General features: G+C 43.7%; 1 protein-coding gene across 1 annotated transcript; it reads left to right on the forward strand.

Annotated features, from left to right (window-relative positions):
* Positions 1-554: 554 nt before the first annotated feature.
* On the forward strand, positions 555-17,670 carry prodh2 (proline dehydrogenase 2; the record flags this gene model as incomplete). The annotated part of the gene is made up of 10 exons (XM_083904320.1): positions 555-782; positions 1,478-1,668; positions 7,138-7,264; positions 11,292-11,363; positions 11,464-11,544; positions 11,639-11,782; positions 12,031-12,197; positions 14,058-14,168; positions 17,148-17,236; positions 17,495-17,670. 10 exons carry the CDS (start codon positions 555-557, stop codon positions 17,668-17,670), a joined length of 1,386 nt encoding a protein of 461 aa, XP_083760446.1.
* Positions 17,671-17,989: the final 319 nt, after the last annotated feature.

Consider the following 17,989-nt stretch of genomic DNA (forward strand, 5'->3'; position numbering starts at 1 on the left):
TGACGACCATGACTTGCTTGTCAGAAAGACATCATTGGTGTAAACACTTGTCTCACTGTCTGTCTGTCTGTCTGTTTGTCTGTCTGTCTGTCTGTTTGTCTGTCTGTCTGTTTGTCTGTCTGTCTGTCTGTCTGTTCGCAACATAACTCGAGAAGTCACAGACGGATTTGGATGAAATTTTCAGGGAATGTCCGCGACGCGACCAGGAACAAGTGATTAAATTTGGGCGTGATCTGTACTCGCTGCGCACCGACAGGGTGTATTTTGTCGGCACTGAGTTGCCTTGGCGGAGGTCTGCGCTCTCCGAGTGCTTTTCTAGTTTCTTTTGTTTTTATCTTGTTCTTTTATTCTCCTTTTCCAAGAGGTTCTGACATAACGAAGGTCATCACTTCTGTCTGAACTGTAAGTCAGACTCTGATGATGCCTCTCTGATGCTTTGGATTGCTGATTTTCAGTTTAACCCACATTAGGGACTCACATTGGGGAAGAATCTTAGAAGCACTTTAAATCCTCCACTCTCCATCTGCAGGAGCCAAGTTAGAAAACGAAATATGATGATGATGTGCGTTCGCTTGCGACCCTCGTTTCGCCTCATGCTGCTGAGGATGACTGGTACTGCGGCCACCAGGTCGGTTGCTGCCAGGCAGCCTGACCTTCTCCCAACGACTCTGGACTTCACAGATCCCAGTGCCTTCAAGGTGAAGAGCTGGACTGAGCTGCTCCGAGCTCTGGCAGTCTTCCGCTTCTGCTCCTTCCCTGTCCTGGTAAATAACAGTGACAAGGTGAGTCATAATATGTCATGCATTGCTAGGAGAATAAGACTCTCTGAGGCATGAGCATAGGCTTGTTAAATATCATCCTGGATGGCATCATCTTGTTTAACTTTAAACACTAACAAAAAAAACTCTGTTTTTCCATAAAAAAACGACCTTTAACACAACTTTTAAATGTACAAATTAATGGTGAACCTATTGAACAAGTACCTGAAGTGAAGTACCGGGGAATATTTATAGACTATCAGTTGAATTTTAAAAGTCCTATTAAGAAAATCTGTAAAACCATTAAGACCAACCTGGGCTGTTTTAAGTTGATAAGAAACTGCCTGACTTATGACTGTGCTTTCATTTTTATGAACTCTATGATTCTTACAAATATTTCTTATGGCTTAACCACATGATTGGTAGACGGCGGTAGATGGCGCGTCATGCAAAAACATGATTTCATAACATAAACAAACTTTCCGGTGCGGAAAATATTTTTTTTAATGCAAATATTTTTTTTTTACTAGTTTTGTTGGTGAGTTCAGTATGTTATATGAACATTATTCCTGGTCCTCCGTGACATATTAGGAGGATTTTATGGCCAGTTGCTCTAAATTTATTACCAATTTTTCAATTTTATTCAGGTTAGTGTATAAAGCTACTGTTTATGACGGGTCATTAAAGCATGTCTGAGTGAATAATTTTCTTTTTTCCAGCTGTTGTCTGTAGCACGTACCCTCCTGGGAAGAAGAGGTCTGTCCCTGCTCATGAGTCCCACTGTGTACGCTCAGTTTGTGGCTGGAGAGAATGAGGAGGAGATTTCTAAGTCAATGGAGAAGATGAAGCTGCTGGGACTGAGGCCAATGCTGGCAGTCCCCATCGAGGAGGATCTTGGAGAAAGCACTGGGTTTGTGCCTTTTTTTTCTTTTTTAAATAAATCAATTTTAGATAACGGGCAGAAAAAAAAAAAGTTTTTAAACTTAAAGACAACGTCACACAAATGCTGAGTTTCTCCTCTTCACACGTGAAAAAACATCTGTGTAGTGAAGAATTATGGAGTAAAGACTGCAAATGTGCTGTCTAAAGATATGGTTCAGTGACACACATAGTTTGTCTTGTATAAAGTACATATAAGGGACAGAGTAAAAGTATGTTATTGAAGTCACCTTTTACAATATTACTAAGTATTAGTAATAATTTGTAATTAGTAATTTTCTGATGATTTAAAAAGTGAGGGGTTAGAATTTTACTATTGAACTTCACAACAACGTTTAAACGCTAAACTTTAAACTAAATTAAACTTAAGCTTGTGTGGTGCTGTAAACCTCCTTGTGAGTTATATGGACAAACTGCACACATCCTTTAACTGGCACAAAAACAATTTATGAGCTGAAATTGTAAAAGTGTTTTCCAAAGTTGTGGGAATTCATTTTTCCTCTTCTTCCTGCAATGCTGAAGAGGCAGGTAGATGAGTGTTCAGCTTCACAGAAAGCTTGCAAACCATTCCAGCCATGGTTTCACTGAGAGTGAGTGATGGTGTAGGGGAGGAAATTTCTACAGATATATTTGTTAATACAGTTACTGAGGTTCTCAGAACACAGTATTTAACCTGTCTCTACCTTAGTTCAGGGATGGCAGATATAGGCTTAAGCTATTTAGTGAACTTCTTAACATGGAGGAACAGCCCTGACACCCAGGTTGAGAAGCAGAGGTTTTACAACATAACGTTAGGTTACTCACGTAACCCCAGTTCTCTGATAACCGAATGAGGTATCTAACTATGGGAAACGCCCTCTGGCGTGACCGATCATGGAAGCTCCAATGACACCACGTCTGTCATATGACAGACCAATCATCTCGAGATGCATGGGCCAGCTCGCCCCCCTTATAAACTCGCTGTGCCCTGTACCCACCATTCTCAAACGTATTTCTTCCACCCCACCTAAGCTAATAGGGCAGTGTTGTGAGATAACTCACTCTGTGAGAGAATCGGGGTTACGTGAGTAACCTAACGTTCTCTTTCAAACCTCCCTCGGTATCTCACCATGGGAGATATGGCCCACAAAGTGGGTCGACACCCTAAACCCTCCCCATCTCCGTACAGGGATTCCCTCTGGAGAGTAAATCGGCCCCCGCTGTTCAGTAAACCCGGCACATGCGCCGCACGTAACGATAGCAGGTGCTCAATGCTCCATAATATCAGACTCTGAGCCAGCCTGTGTAAACTCACAGAGCGCATGCCTCCCTGCCTGTTTATGTAAGCCACGGCTGTCGTGTTGCTCTGAACAACACATGACACATTCCTAGGAGAGGCAGAAAATGTTTGAGCGCCAGGAAAACAGCCAACAGCTCCAGGTAGTTTATATGTGCCTGGTGAAGCGTCGGGGGCCAGGTCCCGTTCACTGACCTGCCCTCGAAAACCGCTCCCCACCCCGTTAACGAGGCATCTGTTGTAACGGTCATCACTACGGCTCCCAGTGGGACGCCGGTAGTAAATATCCACGGGTCTCTCCAGTAACGGAGAGCCAGGAGGCATTCCGGGGAAACCCTCACCATACATCTGAGGTCGTCGTTCATCTAGATGTAGGGAGGATACCCAGCGCTGAAAATCCCTAATTTTCAGCAGTCCGTGCAGAACGACAGAAATTGATGCCGCCATCCGCCCCGACAGCCGGAAACAGTTCCATAACGACACTGAATTTCCTCATTAAAATAGAGCCAGGTGACGGCGAAAATTCAGGGTTGTTCAGGGTTCAGGGCTGCTTCCACACATTTGCTGAAGTCCCTCGGGGCTAATGACAGCCTGAAAGGCAGGGTCTGATACTCGTAGGCTGCGCCTTTGAAAGCAAACCTGAGATATTTCCTGTGTGCTGGATATATGCTTATATGAAAATAAGCGTCCTGCAGATCCACAGAAGTGAACCAGTCGCCTGGTCGAATGGACTGGAACAGAACATTGTGTGTGAGCATTTTGAATTTGTATTTCCGGAAGTGTAAATTGAGGCAGAGCAGATCTAGGATCGGACGTAATGAACCTCCTTTGTTTGGGATGAGGAAATAACGGGAATAAAAACTCTGATTTCTCTCCCCCTCCGGTAAGCTTGTGTACACTTCGTGCATCGCCTCATCCTGGTCGTCATTAGCCACTTTCCTCAACATGTCGCCAATTGTTTTAGTGAATCGAGTGATGGCGTCCTCTGGCTTCTCCAGCTGCCGTAGGAGTATCGCCCTGTTCTCCTTTAACTCCTCCAATGCCTGGTTCACGTTGTCCTCCTGCTGCAGCCTCGACCTTTTCACACTTAAAAAATATTTTGTGCAGTCGGAGACGACGCAGAGGCTCTACGACAGGCTCTGCGTAACCTACGTGCAAGTCGACATCAGAAGGAGCAGGGGTTGGTTGGATTTCTCTGCTGACGGAGCTGCCAGGGCAGGATGTCTGGGCTGGAGGGAGGATGGCGTCCTCGTCATCATCCTCATTCTCGTCGTTGAGAAGGTCCAGATTATCATCTTCCTCCACACATTCCCCTCCGTATTCCTCTTCTGAGTCGAGGAGCTGGTCAAACTGCGTTAAGAAATCCTCCACCGGGAGGTTATCCCAGCTTGCGCTAGCTTTAGCCAGCTTCGGCTTAGCCGCACTGTCGGACAGACAGGGGTCTGCTTTAGAAGCGGCTGAAACTTTCTATTCCACTCAGAGGTTGAGAGTATAAATGTTACCTAAAGAAACTTATAATAACGAAAGACTTAAACAGAAAACAGATCCTTTGCCACTAAAATGAAATCCCAGCGAGGTAATGACAGGAATTAATGGTTAACATAATGTATAACAGTTTATTGCAATGTCCAAAAGTGAATAAGCTATAGTTAGCATAAACAGATATTTACAACACACCTGATGTGGGAGTTCTGGTAATCGGTTCAGCTCGCAGAGTGAGTCTTTTTTCTTTCCTTAAATATTAGTGCTGTCAGTTAAACGCGTTAATTAACGCGTTAACGTAAACCCATTTTAACGGCGTAAATTTTTTTATCACGCGATTAACGCTCTTTTTGGCCGAGCAAACTTGTCGTTTTTTTGACATGCTGTTGCAGGAACTAGTAACGTTAGAACAACTACAACACCACAGCGGATCTAGATAGACCAGAGACACATCGACAGACACGCTGCGCGAGCCGGCCAAAGAGTAGTCGGCTCTCGTAAGTAAGAGTAAAAGTTCCGTTTTGAGTGGATGGTGAGCGATGTGAGCTTCTCCGCTAGCTCCTTCAGCTCAGATTAGCTAGTTACAGCAACAACACTTAAACCACGGGACGTCGTCTGCGTTAAATAACGGCTCTTTTTTCACAGAACTGCAGGCTGATACAGTCTCTGTTATTATTGTGCAGCTCTCACAATAAGAGCAATAACTCAAAATATGCAGTGACAGAGATATTCACCTGCGGCTCGCTAATATAAACACACGGAACACATTATTTCCTGCTTCACCTACGCACCTACTCTGACGTCACACGCGAACGTCTCGTAACTCATACAGTACACACACACACATACACAGCTCCTCACACACACGCAGAAGTTACACACACCAGGTTTAGCCTGTAACATAGATTAGTTTGTCTGTCAGGGTGGTTGTCTGTAGAATAAGATGTGTAATAATAATTAATCTAAAATTCGATTTTGGCTTGAACAAATATTATAAATATTGTGTCTTGAAATTGCAGTAACTTGTATTGCAATTTAGATACATTTCGATTAATTGTTCAGCCCTACACTACAGTATATGCCAAAATATGCAAATAACAACAACAAAGCAAGCCAATCCACGTTTCTATGTTGATAAGAGTATTAAAATGAGGAAAAATAATGGTACAAAAAGAAATCACGTGTTAATGTGAGCCAATGCAAAAAAAGAGGGAACCACTAAAGTCAATCATAAGGGATTGATTCAATTACAAGTCATCAAAGACACAATACACAGAAAGTGGTTCCTTCCAGTCTGGGGCAAACTTCCATTATTTCAGAGATGAGAATCTAGGGTGGGGTACGGTGGCCCTGAGGTGAAAAACACAAACGCAAATCACAAAACACAAAAACGGAAACGCAAATCACACAACGCAAACACAAAAGCACGAAACATTAACTCAAAACGGAAACGCAAATCACACAACGCAAACACAAAAGCACCAAACACATTAACTCAAAGAACATCACGATACACACACACACAAAGGGCTGTGTTGTCTGCTTTAGTGTTTACATATTTTGCTTGAGGGATTCGAACCGGAGCTCTCTGTAGTGTGCACGTCAACATGTTCGCGATCATGGCAGAGCCCTCCGTTCTTCTGGCCAGCTCCTGTTAGATGTCCCGAGCTCTAGGCGTAAACAGTGGGGCGATCGCTCTTTTGCTGTCGCAGCTGCAGGCTGTAGAACAGACTGCCCTCTGAGATTCGCACCATTACTGACTTCAGCCTTTTTAAATCGAAGCCGAAGACACACTTTTTTAGATTGGCTTTTAACTCTGACTAGGGTAGTCCTCTCAGGTGTACTTATTTTACCTGTATTCTAATTTATGCACTTTTAGAATGCCTCTAACACCCTGCAGCACTAGTTGCACTTTCTGTTTTTATGTATTGTTTTTACATATTGTTTTTATGTATTATTTTATTGATTTTATGTAAAGCACTTTGGGTACCGTCTGGCTATTGTAAAGGGCTATACAAATAAGACTTGATTGATTGATTGATTGAACATGGAATGGCAGCTCTACTAAGTGAGCTAAAAGCCCTTTGTTTGTGTGTGTGTGCGTGCGTGTGTGTCGTGATTTGCATTTGTGTTTTCTGCTTTTGTGTTTCTGTTTTGAGTTAATGTTTTCGTGTTTTGTGCTTTTGTGTTTGTGTTTTTCGATTTGCGTTTGTGTTTTGCACCTCAGGGCCACCGTAGTGGTGATCGAGCTGTCTTACAATGGTTGGGGTTGTCAGCGGTTCCATAAAATAAGGATTTGTTCCGTATTTGAAAGATAAAGAACACACTTTGTTCCTTATTTTTGATAATCGACTCAGTGCAAAACCATGACAGAAAAATTACACATTAGTCCACTAATGAAGACAAATTGTGTGATTTGTATGAGGAAAAATTCAATCTTCCTACTGCTGTCATTCATTACATCAACAGGAAATGATCATGTTTAATTGGTCGTCCAATTCACTGTGAGTCCTGTGTATCGTAGTATAACTGCGACTTGGTGAAATGTAAAGGTAAAATGACGGTATGAAGATAGGGAATAGTAGGGGATGTGAAACAATAATACATGTTAACAAAATAACGTCTGTCTCTCCATCTCAAAAGAAAGTAAAGGACATCATTGTCACTGTTAATCACCTGCAGGGAGAAGCGGTATGAAGACAACATGGAGGCCATGCTGGAGTGTGTGCGAATGTCACACAGCAACTCCTGGAGCAAAGAGCCAATGATGCAGCTGAAGGTCACAGCTCTGATCAGCGCTGACCTGTGTGTAAGCCAACGCATCCATTCATTATGTTTTCAGTCACTTTTTAATCAAGGTTTTTGTTTTAAAATGACCTTTAAAATTGCATTTATTATTAGACACTCTAAATTGACCCCAGTGTACTCCTAGTGTAAATAGGTGGGTTGCATCAGGCATAAAAAAACTAAAAAGTACAGACGTCAACGGGGCCCCACCCTGGTGCGCCTGGTGGCTGGGTCTTTGTCCGCGGGACCCGGGGTCAGCCCGACCGAGCAACGTGGGCGCCTCTCCAAGTGGGCTCACCACCTGCATGGAGGGCCATAAGGGGTCGGTGCTGTGTGATTTGGGTGGCAGTCGTGGGCGGGGGCCCCGGCGGCCCAATCGCGGGACAACAACTCGAGCTATGGGGACATGGAATGTCACCTCGCTGGGGGGAAAAGAGCCTGAGCTTGTGCGGGAGGTGGTACCGACTAGAAATAGTCGGGCTCACCTCCACGCACAGTCTGGGCTCTGGAACCCAACTCCTTGAGAGAGGCTGGACTCTCTATTAATCTGGAGTTGCCCAAGGTGAGAGGTGGCGAGCTGGTGTGGGCTTGCTCATAGCTCCCCAGATCAGCCGCCATGTGTTGGAGTTCTCTCCGCAGAACGAAAGGGTCGTGTCCCTCCGCCTTCGGGTGGGGGGTAGGTATCTCACTGTTGTTTCGGCTTACGGGCCAAACAGCAGTGCAGAGTACCCGGCCTTTTTGGAGTCTCTGGAAGGAGTACTGGAAAGTGCTCCAACCGGGGTCTCCATAGTTCTGTTGGGAGACTTCAACACCCACGTGGGCAATGACAGTGTGACCTGGAGAGGCGTGATTGGGAGGAATGGCCTCCCCGATCTGAACCCGAGTGGTGTTTTGTTACTGGACTTCTGTGCTAGTCACAGTTTGTCCATAACAAACACCATGTTCGAGCATAAGGGTGTCCATCAGTGCACGTGGCACCAGGACACCCTAGGCCGGAGGTCAATGATCGACTTTGTGTTCATGTCATCTGACCTCCGACCGTATGTCTTGGACACTCGGGTGAAGAGAGGGGCTGAGCTGTCAACCGATCACCACCTGGTGGTGAGTTGGAGCCGCTGGCTTGGCAGACCCAAGCGCGATGTGAGGGTCTGCTGGGAACGCCTGGCGGAATCACCTGTCAGGGAGGTCTTCAACTCCCACCTCCGGGAGAGCTTTGACCAGATCCAGAGGGAAGCTGGAGATATTGAGTCAGAGTGGACCATGTTCTCCACTTCCATTGTGGACGCGGCTGTTCGAAGTTGCTGCCGCAAGGTCTCCGGTGCCTGTCGTGGCGGAAATCCCCGAACCCGGTGGTGGACGCCGGAAGTAAGGGATGCTGTGAAGCTGAAGGAGTCCTATCGAGCCTGGCTGGTTCGAGGGACTCCTGAGGCAGCTGACGGGTACCGACAGGCCAAGCGGACGTCGGCTCGAGCAGTCGCAGTAGCAAAAACTCGGGTCTGGGAAAAGTTCGGGGAGGCCATGGAGGAGTACTACCGGTCGGCCTCGAAGAAATTGTGGCAAACCATCCGGCGCCTCAGGAGGGGGAAGCAGCACTCCACCAACACTGTTTACAGTGGAGGTGGGGAGCTGTTGACCTCGACTGGGGACATTGTCGGGCGGTGGAAGGAATACTCTGAGGATCTCCTCAATCCCACTGACACGTCTTTCCTAGAGGAAGCAGAGGCTGGGGACTCAGAGGTCGACTCATTCATTACCCAAGCCGAAGTCACTGAGGTAGTTAGGAAGCTACCCAGTGGCAAGGCACCGGGAGTGGATGAGATCCGACCTGAGTACCTAAAGTCTCTGGATGCTGTAGGGCTGTCCTGGTTGACACGTCTCTGCAGCATTGCGTGGCAGTTGGGGACAGTGCCTCTAGACTGGCAGACCGGGGTGGTGGTCCCTCTTTTTAAAAAGGGGGACCGGAGGGTGTGTTCCAACTATCGGGGGATCACACTCCTCAGCCTCCTGGGTAAAGTCTATTCCAGGGTACTGGAGAGGAGAGTTCGGCCGATAGTCGAACCTCGGATTCAAGAGGAACAATGCGGTTTTCGTCCTGGCCGTGGAACACTGGACCAGCTCTATACCCTTCGCAGGGTTCTCGAGGGTTCATGGGAGTTTGCTCAACCAGTCCACATGTGTTTTGGTAGGAGATCCAGAGGAAGACCCAGGACTCGCTGGAGTGACTATGTCACTCGGCTGGCTTGGGAACGCCTTGGGGTCCCCCCCGAGGAGCTGGAGGAAGTGTCCTGCGAGAGGGAAGTCTGGGCATCCCTTCTCAAACTACTGCCCCCGCGACCCGGCTCCGGATAAGCGGAAGAAGATGGATGGATGGATGTTATAGCAATATTTACTGTACTTGAGTATGAAACGAAATAATGTATGACTCAATATCTACATTTACATAAAAATAATTATTAAATGTTCATAAAGCATGAATTAATTTAGCAGTTAGTAAATGCTTTACTAATGTTAGTTACTGTACTCTTATGGTAAAGTGTTACCAATAAAGGTTTGTCATTTATTTAGAAATGTAGACGAGTGAATGTTCCCCAAAATACTCAAGTACATTAATGAAGTATTATTTAATCAATGAATGATTTGTTTATTTCGGGCATGACAGTTAATCAACATCTGCACACATCAACATTTAAATTCATACTAGTGATGGGATCGGCAGTTCATTTGAGTGTACTGAATCACTTGAATCAGTTCATTAAAATGATTCGTTCAAAAGATTCGTTCACCGAATCGTTCAGTTCTAAGCCGGAGCCCAGTGCCCCGCTACGTGACTCACCTCCTCCCTGAGTGCAGTACGTGCGCGCCGCAGGTCATAGAGTGAGTGAGTGACAGCGCGGACGAGATTCATGTCCTCAGTGTCAGTACATCTGCTCTCTGTGTGTCAGTTCGTCCCTCAGCGTCAGTTCACCTGCTCTCTGTGTGTCAGTTAATCCTTCAGCGTCAGTTCACCTGCTCTCTGTGTGTCAGTTCGTCCCTCAGCGTCAGTTCACCTGCTCTCTGTATGTAAGTTCGTACCTCAGTGTCAGTTCACCTGCTCTGTGTGTGTCAGTTCGTCTCTCAGCGTCAGTTCACCTGCTCTCTGTGTGTCAGTTCATCCCTCAGCGTCAGTTCACCTGCTCTCTGTGTGTCAGTTCGTCTCTCAGCGTCAGTTCACCTGCTCTCTGTGTGTCAGTTCATCCCTCAGCGTCAGTACACCAGTTCTCTGTGTGTCAGTTTGTACCTCAGCGTCAGTTCACCTGCTCTCTGCCTCTCAGTTCGTTCGTACGAGCGAATCATGAGTGAGTCAGTGTACTGACAGTGTACGAATCACAGCAGCACGGCCGAGCAGACACAGTTCCCAGTCACTCCCTCTCCCTCCCCGCTCGGCGCTCGGCGCACGTAGGCTGGCGTAGTTTGCCGAAGATTCACGAGTGAGTGACAGCGACAGTGTCGGCGAATGACTTCACGAGTGATTCACAGGACCCGGCAGTTCCACTCCCGGCCACCACGCTCGCTGCTGAGCTCAACTGAACTAAAAATGGAACGAATCAGTTCATGAAGTGAATCCCAGTCAATTCGTTCACTCAAATGATTCGTACTTTCGAACGAATCACTCCTGACCGACACAACACGAATTCATACACATGACTGAAAGGGAAAGTGGGAGAAGCTTATCTAGTCCCGCCCCCATTACCGCAGAATAATTATTTCTTTTTTCTATTCTTTTTCTTTTTTTCTGGACTTTCGACAGTATTGACATAACAGCAGCAGTAGCATAAGGCTGTCGTTAATCTCAGGACAGTCAACAGTCTACGTGCACGTCCGTACATGTGTCCTTATTGAAGCCTGAGAACCCTGACACATGTACATGATCTGTACCTGAAGCAAACAGCAGCAGCAGAGTGTAGTTCAAATACGTGCAAACAAAGATAAGAATGATCACAATGTTAACAGCTGCTGCAGGTTTAACTGGAAACTGTGACTGTAATTCAGTCTGTGCTTCTTGTATGAAGGTGAAGCTCACAACCATCAACGCACAGCAACCGTATGACCTGAGTCAGGTTGTGAGAGCTATGGATGGAGAGGTATGTCCACGTCTATGCTCACGTCCCAGCAAAATCACCCACTTCACTTTGTTTATCTTGCCTCTGCCTGTGCCTCCAATAGTTCTTGTTTCTCTTTCAGATGATCAGCTTCCCTGGTTTAAACGACAGTGAACTTGCTCACTTCCTCTGTGGTTTGCAGAGACTCAACAAAATAGCTGAGGTGCACACCTGAGGGTTGATGGGACATTTTGCAAGAAAAACTGATTTAAAAACAAACAAACATGAGTTATAATTTTGTTACCTTTCTTTTTTAGGCTAGTGTAAACAAAGTCCGAGTCCTGGTGGATGCAGAGTATACCTACATGAACCCTGCCCTCTCTCTTGTCACCATGGCGATGATGAAGAAGTATAACAAAGATAGTGCCTGGATTTGGAACACATATCAATGTTACCTGAAGGCAAATATCTACACGTTTCAGATAATTGCTTCAGTTCAAAAGTCAATTTAATCAAAATTTCCCCCCTCTGTATATTACATGAGAAGTCAGTCATTGCATTTTGTGCACAGAAACATTGTAGTGACATATCCACAGTTAAACATTAAAGAGTTGTATGTGTATGACTGATTTACTGTGAAACAAATAATGATAGAAGTGATATTAACGGTAAAAGTAACAGCGTTGTATGTGACATTTGTGTATTTCAGGAGTCCAGGAGCCTCCTGTTAGAAGCTGTGGATCTGTCTAACAAGGAAGATTTCTGTCTGGGAGTGAAGCTGGTACGAGGAGCTTACATGGACAAAGAGAGGGCGAAAGCAGAGAAAGACGGTCAACCTGACCCCGTACACCAGTGCTGGGAGGACACGAATGACAGGTGGACACACGACAGATGATAAAACAAGACAATCTGTCTCTAATGCTAACTTTTAATCCGCTTCAAGACACAAACAATTCTTCTTTCGGCTTCTTCCTATAGGGATAGATAGATATAGCGGCAGCTCCTTCTTCAACATCGTATGTCCAATATAATCCCTCTGTGGCACGTGATAAAACCATCTCAACCATGACTCTCTTTCTTTATTTCCAAACTGGTCAATGTGAGCTGTCCGTCGAATATGCTAATTTCTCCCCAACAAATATCTCAGCGTCTTCTGCTTTGCCACATCCAGCTCCTTCAACAACAAAAAATTGACTGCATATAAGCAACCACTGTAGTTCTCCAGTGGCATAACAAACTCCAGTTTGAACAGTCCCATGTCGGTTCATGAAACAGGATGTCACCTGCAACCTGGCTCATATTGGACAATACAAGCATGTGTGTTATGCTTTATTGTCTATTTTCCTCTCATCATTTACAAAATATACAAGACATAAATCTAGTGATTGAGATCATTAACCCATTAGGAAAATGTTTACTGACATATATTTAGAGTTAACAGTTTCCCATGTTTGCGACCAGCTGACATATGTATGATGATGTAATCCCACCTCTCTCTCTTGTGCTTGCATTCGCTGTAATTAGGGATTTTTGCCTCAGCATTTAGAGTCGTTTGTGTGGATGAAGACATTTCTTGATTATGGAAACTATTTTAAGAATAAAAAAGAAGATGATCTTATAGCGTAGGTTTTGTTGCAGTGTGTATAAGGCTTGATTTAGTGAGTGACTGCCACTTCCACCCTACTCTATAGACTTCACTTTTCAAACCTGAAGGTTTGGCCGATCAAAAGACTCTGGCTGGTTTGTCTGTTCAGGCTTCTGTAGAGACACGGCAGTGCAAGATGACAGCCTCTGTAAAGCAAGATCCTCGCCTGAAGTACAGTGTAAAAGTCTTATTCTGACACAAAGAAGTTTCAGATGGGTTTCCTGTTAAGGTGGTGGAGTAAATTGTTTGTGCTGCCACCACTTTAAGATTCTTAAAGTAAACAATTTCCTGGAAATTTTGCAGTAAATTGTTGTTTGGTCCACATCAGACTATTGAAACCCAAAGAAATTTCCAAACAACAGACAACAACAGCTCCTCTTTCTGGTACAACATTGTCTGTGTCATCCTGTTCTAACATTTTAGTTTCAGAACCTTCAAGATGCAGTTACTTCTTCAGCTAAGCCCTTAACATATGTTTGAACAGTGTTCTGCTGCACATTCAAGATAACACAGTCCTTTATCTGTCCCACAGCGCTAAAAGTTACAGTTGTTCTGCACAGGTTGTTCCTCTCTGCAGCTGCTAGACAACAACAAGCACTGCTCTCAGTCGACCGCACATAACCAGGCTCCTCATTCCTACACTGTACATTTACATTAGTGCAATACAGATATACTGATATCATTTCCAATATTCAACCTGTACTGTAAATATCAAGCAGATACTGTGTATATTCTGCAAACTGTCTATAATGTAAATTCTACTTTTACTTTTTTTTTATAGTCTTAGCGTTAATATATTTACATATTGTAAAAAAAAAAAAAAAAGGAGGGTAATGCATATTTATTATTTATTATGTTTACTGTCTTTTCTGCTGTAGCAATGTACATTTCCCCATTGTGGGACAAATAAAGGACTATCTTATCTTATCTTAATAATTCATACCATAATAAATAAATACCAGTTTCTGGTATGAACGACTATACCACCCAGCACTACTTTACACTAGAATAAACTGTCATTAAACCCTCAACATTCATTTCTGCCAGAGAGCCTGACAACATGTTCCATGTGTTCACCTGTGTTTTCATAGTTACAACAACTCTGTGGATGTCCTGCTCAAAGCCATATCCCAGCGGCCGGAGCACTACAGGATCATAGTTGCCTCTCACAATGAGGAGTCAGCGAGACGAGCAGCAAAACGGTCAGACAACTTCAACCTGAAAATCACATGATGTCAACAATAGATAACCATGTTCTGTCTCATCAAAGTAACTGTATTCCACTGGGACAATAGTAGATTTTATCACAATAGGTTGATTGTGGAAAAATACTATTTTAAGTGAGATGGTGTTTTGTTCACCAACATACAGTCCTTGAGCTTTATTTTGAAGTGCCTCAAAGGGACACTGTTATTCCAGGACCTTGTGTTTTTCACTAATGATGGAGTTTAAAGCAGATTTTTACAATTATTGTCACACATCCTCTGAAAGCTTACAGGTATTAATCAAACAAAGTAATGTACAGATAAGGCACTCATTACTACAACTTGTTAAAAATAGCACACTGCTATTAAAATAATAGCAGTGCGTTTAAAAACACGAATAAAGCACAAAATCCTGATAATAGTTTTTATTTCCATGCATTACACTGCACCTTATATTCGAAATCATAACATGAAGAAAAATATATACTCTAACTATTTGACAGAATATTAAGAAAGATCAATATTGACTTTTCAAAAAAAAAAAAAAAATATCAGTGTGTGCATTTTTCTTTACAAACTCAAATATTTACTGTATAAATTGTAAACATCTTTAGGATTTAGCATCCCTTTGAATCGCTAAACTAATTGTAAAGTTGTATAACCACTGTTTCTGAGAACTGCTTAATATCTGTGGTGCATGGAGCCGACCAACTTCTTGCACCTGTGAACAGGTATTCCAACACAAGATGATTTGACAACATTACACAATCATCTGCATTTCTTGGTTTTGCCTCAAAAACGACATTTTTGATATCACCACACAAATCGGATCCAGGTCCAGGGATTGGGCTGGTCACTCCATATCTTTAATTTTGTTGGTCTGGAACCAAGTTGATGCTGGCGTACTGGTGCATGTGTTTGTGGTCGTTGTTGTGTTGAAACACCCATTTCAATGGCATTTCCTCTTCAGCATAAGGCAAAATGACCTCTTCAAGTGTTTTGATACGTGCAAACTGATCCATGATCCCTGGTATGTGATAAATAGTAAGAGAAGCATCCCCATATCATGATGCTTCACTGTCTTCAGAGTGAACTGTGGCTTTAATTCAGTGTTTGGGGTCGTCTGACAAACTGTCAATGGCCCTTGCAAACAATCTTACTTTCATCAGCCCACAGAATGTTTCTCCATGTCTCTTTATGCCAGTCGACGTGTTTTTTGGCAAACTGTACCCTCTTCAGCACGTTTTTTTATTTAAAAAAAAAAAGAGGGTCATTGTGGGGGCTTCTTGCTGAAAGATTAGCTTCACACAGGTGTCTTCTAATTGTCACAGAACTCATGGGTAACTTCAGGCCATCTTTGATGACCCTGGAGCTCATCATTGGCTGAGTCTTTACCATTCTGGCTATTCTTCCATATATTTGAACGGTAGTCTTCGGTTTCCTTCATGTCTCTGGTTTTGCTTTCCATTTTAAAGCATTGGAGATCATTTTAGCCAAGCAGCCTTTAATTTTCTGCACTTTTTTTCTTTTCTAGTCAAAGTATGCTGTTCTCATAAACCATGCCTGCATCGATCCATTTTGTCAGTTTTTCAGAGAGAAATGGATTTAAAACATGTGCTGGCTTCATCCTTAAATAAGGGCCACCTGAGTGACACTGGTTTTTTCACAGAAAATTTCCTCACTAATAGAACTCCACACTGTTATTATCCTCACCCCTCTTCCTCGATGCTGACTTTCCATTTCAGTGTCACAGAATTGTAGAAATGGTACACACTATGTCCTGCTCGGTTCATACTGTATATGCTTGCCAAGTGAGGGTTCATGGGATTCATCCCTGAGTGACTGTGAACAAGTGGATTGTCATTGGTTACAACTAATAAGATTAAGATTCCCTTATTAGTCCCGCAATGGGGAAATTCCAATTACTGCAACCGTGAATTAGTGAACTCACACAGCACACAGTGAGGTGAAGTACAAACTAACCCAGAGCAGTGAGCTGCCTGCATTCAGCGGCGCTCGGGGAGCAGTGAGGGGGTTAGGTGCCTTGCTCAGGGGCACTTCAGCCGCGAACTGGTCGGGGATCGAACCGGCTACCTTGCTGTCGCAAGCTCGAAGCCCTAATCACTAGGCCACAGCTGCCCCAAAACAACTTTTTGTCCGAGTTTGCACTGTTTTTCTGAACTGTATAGCACTTAATCACATGTTGCATATAAACCGATGCAACGATTATGTGCCATTTGACACGTGCTGCCGAAACCTGGGATTGAACCAGGGACCTTCAGACTTCACACACCTCCTCGTGAGTGAAATCTGAAGTTCTCCTGAGAGTTCATTTTGACTGACATGACATAAGCACATGATAATGTTATAAAACAGCAGAGAATTGTATGAAAGCAACTGATACATGTCCAAACGCATTTGCAGTTGGTTCAGAGGAAGGAGAAATTCAAAATGATTCTGATCTGAGAAAAGCACCAAAGCGACTGAGAAAAACTGTAATTATTCAACTACACACTCAGGAGCATCATGCATAGCCAATAACTCTTCTACACCTACTGGTAAATTATTTGCCATGCTGTGATACAATTTCTACCAAAAACAGTGATTGATCTGGTTAGACATGTTGGACTGCTATTATTTGTTAGCTTTTAGTTCAATTTACGAGAAATTGAGAAGTTGAGAAATCAGATACACTTCTGTATCCTGGGCTAGCCAGTGTTAGCAATATCAGTTGATAACAACAGTCAAAAAGCATAGCACCATGTCTACGATTCAAAATTTAAGTTATTGAACAATGGAGTTGGTGAGGTCACCCCAAGTTGGAAATTTCAAGTTCCAACAACTACAAATGCAGCCGATTCATCCCTAAACAGAGAGCAACACGTGTGTCCTGTGGTAAGGGTCTGGAACCCCATTGTTGGATACCACTGATATACACTGTCTGATATTAAGGTAACTTTTGTGTATCATGTTCAGGATGCAAGAGCTCGGGATAGAAAAAGATGGAGGATCAGTGTGTTTTGGTCAGCTGCTGGGCATGTGTGATCACGTCTCCCTCACACTCGGTGAGTTCCCCTTCTGGTGGGATTCTTAACATTATCTTATCAGCACAGGTATCGATGTATTCAATATTTCCACTGTACAAATGATGCTATTATTGAATGAATTACTTTGTTGCTTTCTAACTCTTGGATACTTCTCACACAATTGTGTTCAGTTATTTCTTCAATTCAGTTTTCTTGAAGTCTTCATTCATGTTCAAGTTTTCTTCATGTGTGCAGTCACTTCTGTCTCTACATCTGTCTGTCTTCTCATCTCTACAGCGAAGGAAGGTTATGCCGTATATAAGTCAGTGCCATATGGCTCAGTGGAGGACACTCTGCCCTACTTGGTGCGTCGGGCTCAGGAGAATCGCACTGTGTTGCAGGGAATCCGGAAAGAGCGAGACCTTATGAGACAGGAACTGAAGAGGAGATTGGGACTGAAGAGACTCACTTAATCCTTAAGACTGATTACAATCCCGATGAGGACATGGAGATGAGGCTCTTCTGATGCAACTGTTAAGTAAAGTAGTTGCTCAATTAAAAAAAATGAAACCGGCAACAGGCGTAATATTGATTTAAATGACTTGAACTAAGCTTAGAACCATTAGGTGCAACATTCTACTCGTCACAAGCTGTAAAAAGCAAGAGACACGTTTGTTAAACTTTGTTACTTTTTATAGTAATAAACTGCTTATATGTATATAATTACTTACCCTTATGAACTGCTGAGGAGCAGCAGTTCATAAATGATTCAAAAGTAGTTTTTCAGTGTTG

The sequence above is a fragment of the Microchirus variegatus genome, assembly GCF_963457635.1.
Source record: "Microchirus variegatus genome assembly, chromosome: 17".
NCBI lineage: Eukaryota > Metazoa > Chordata > Actinopteri > Pleuronectiformes > Soleidae > Microchirus > Microchirus variegatus.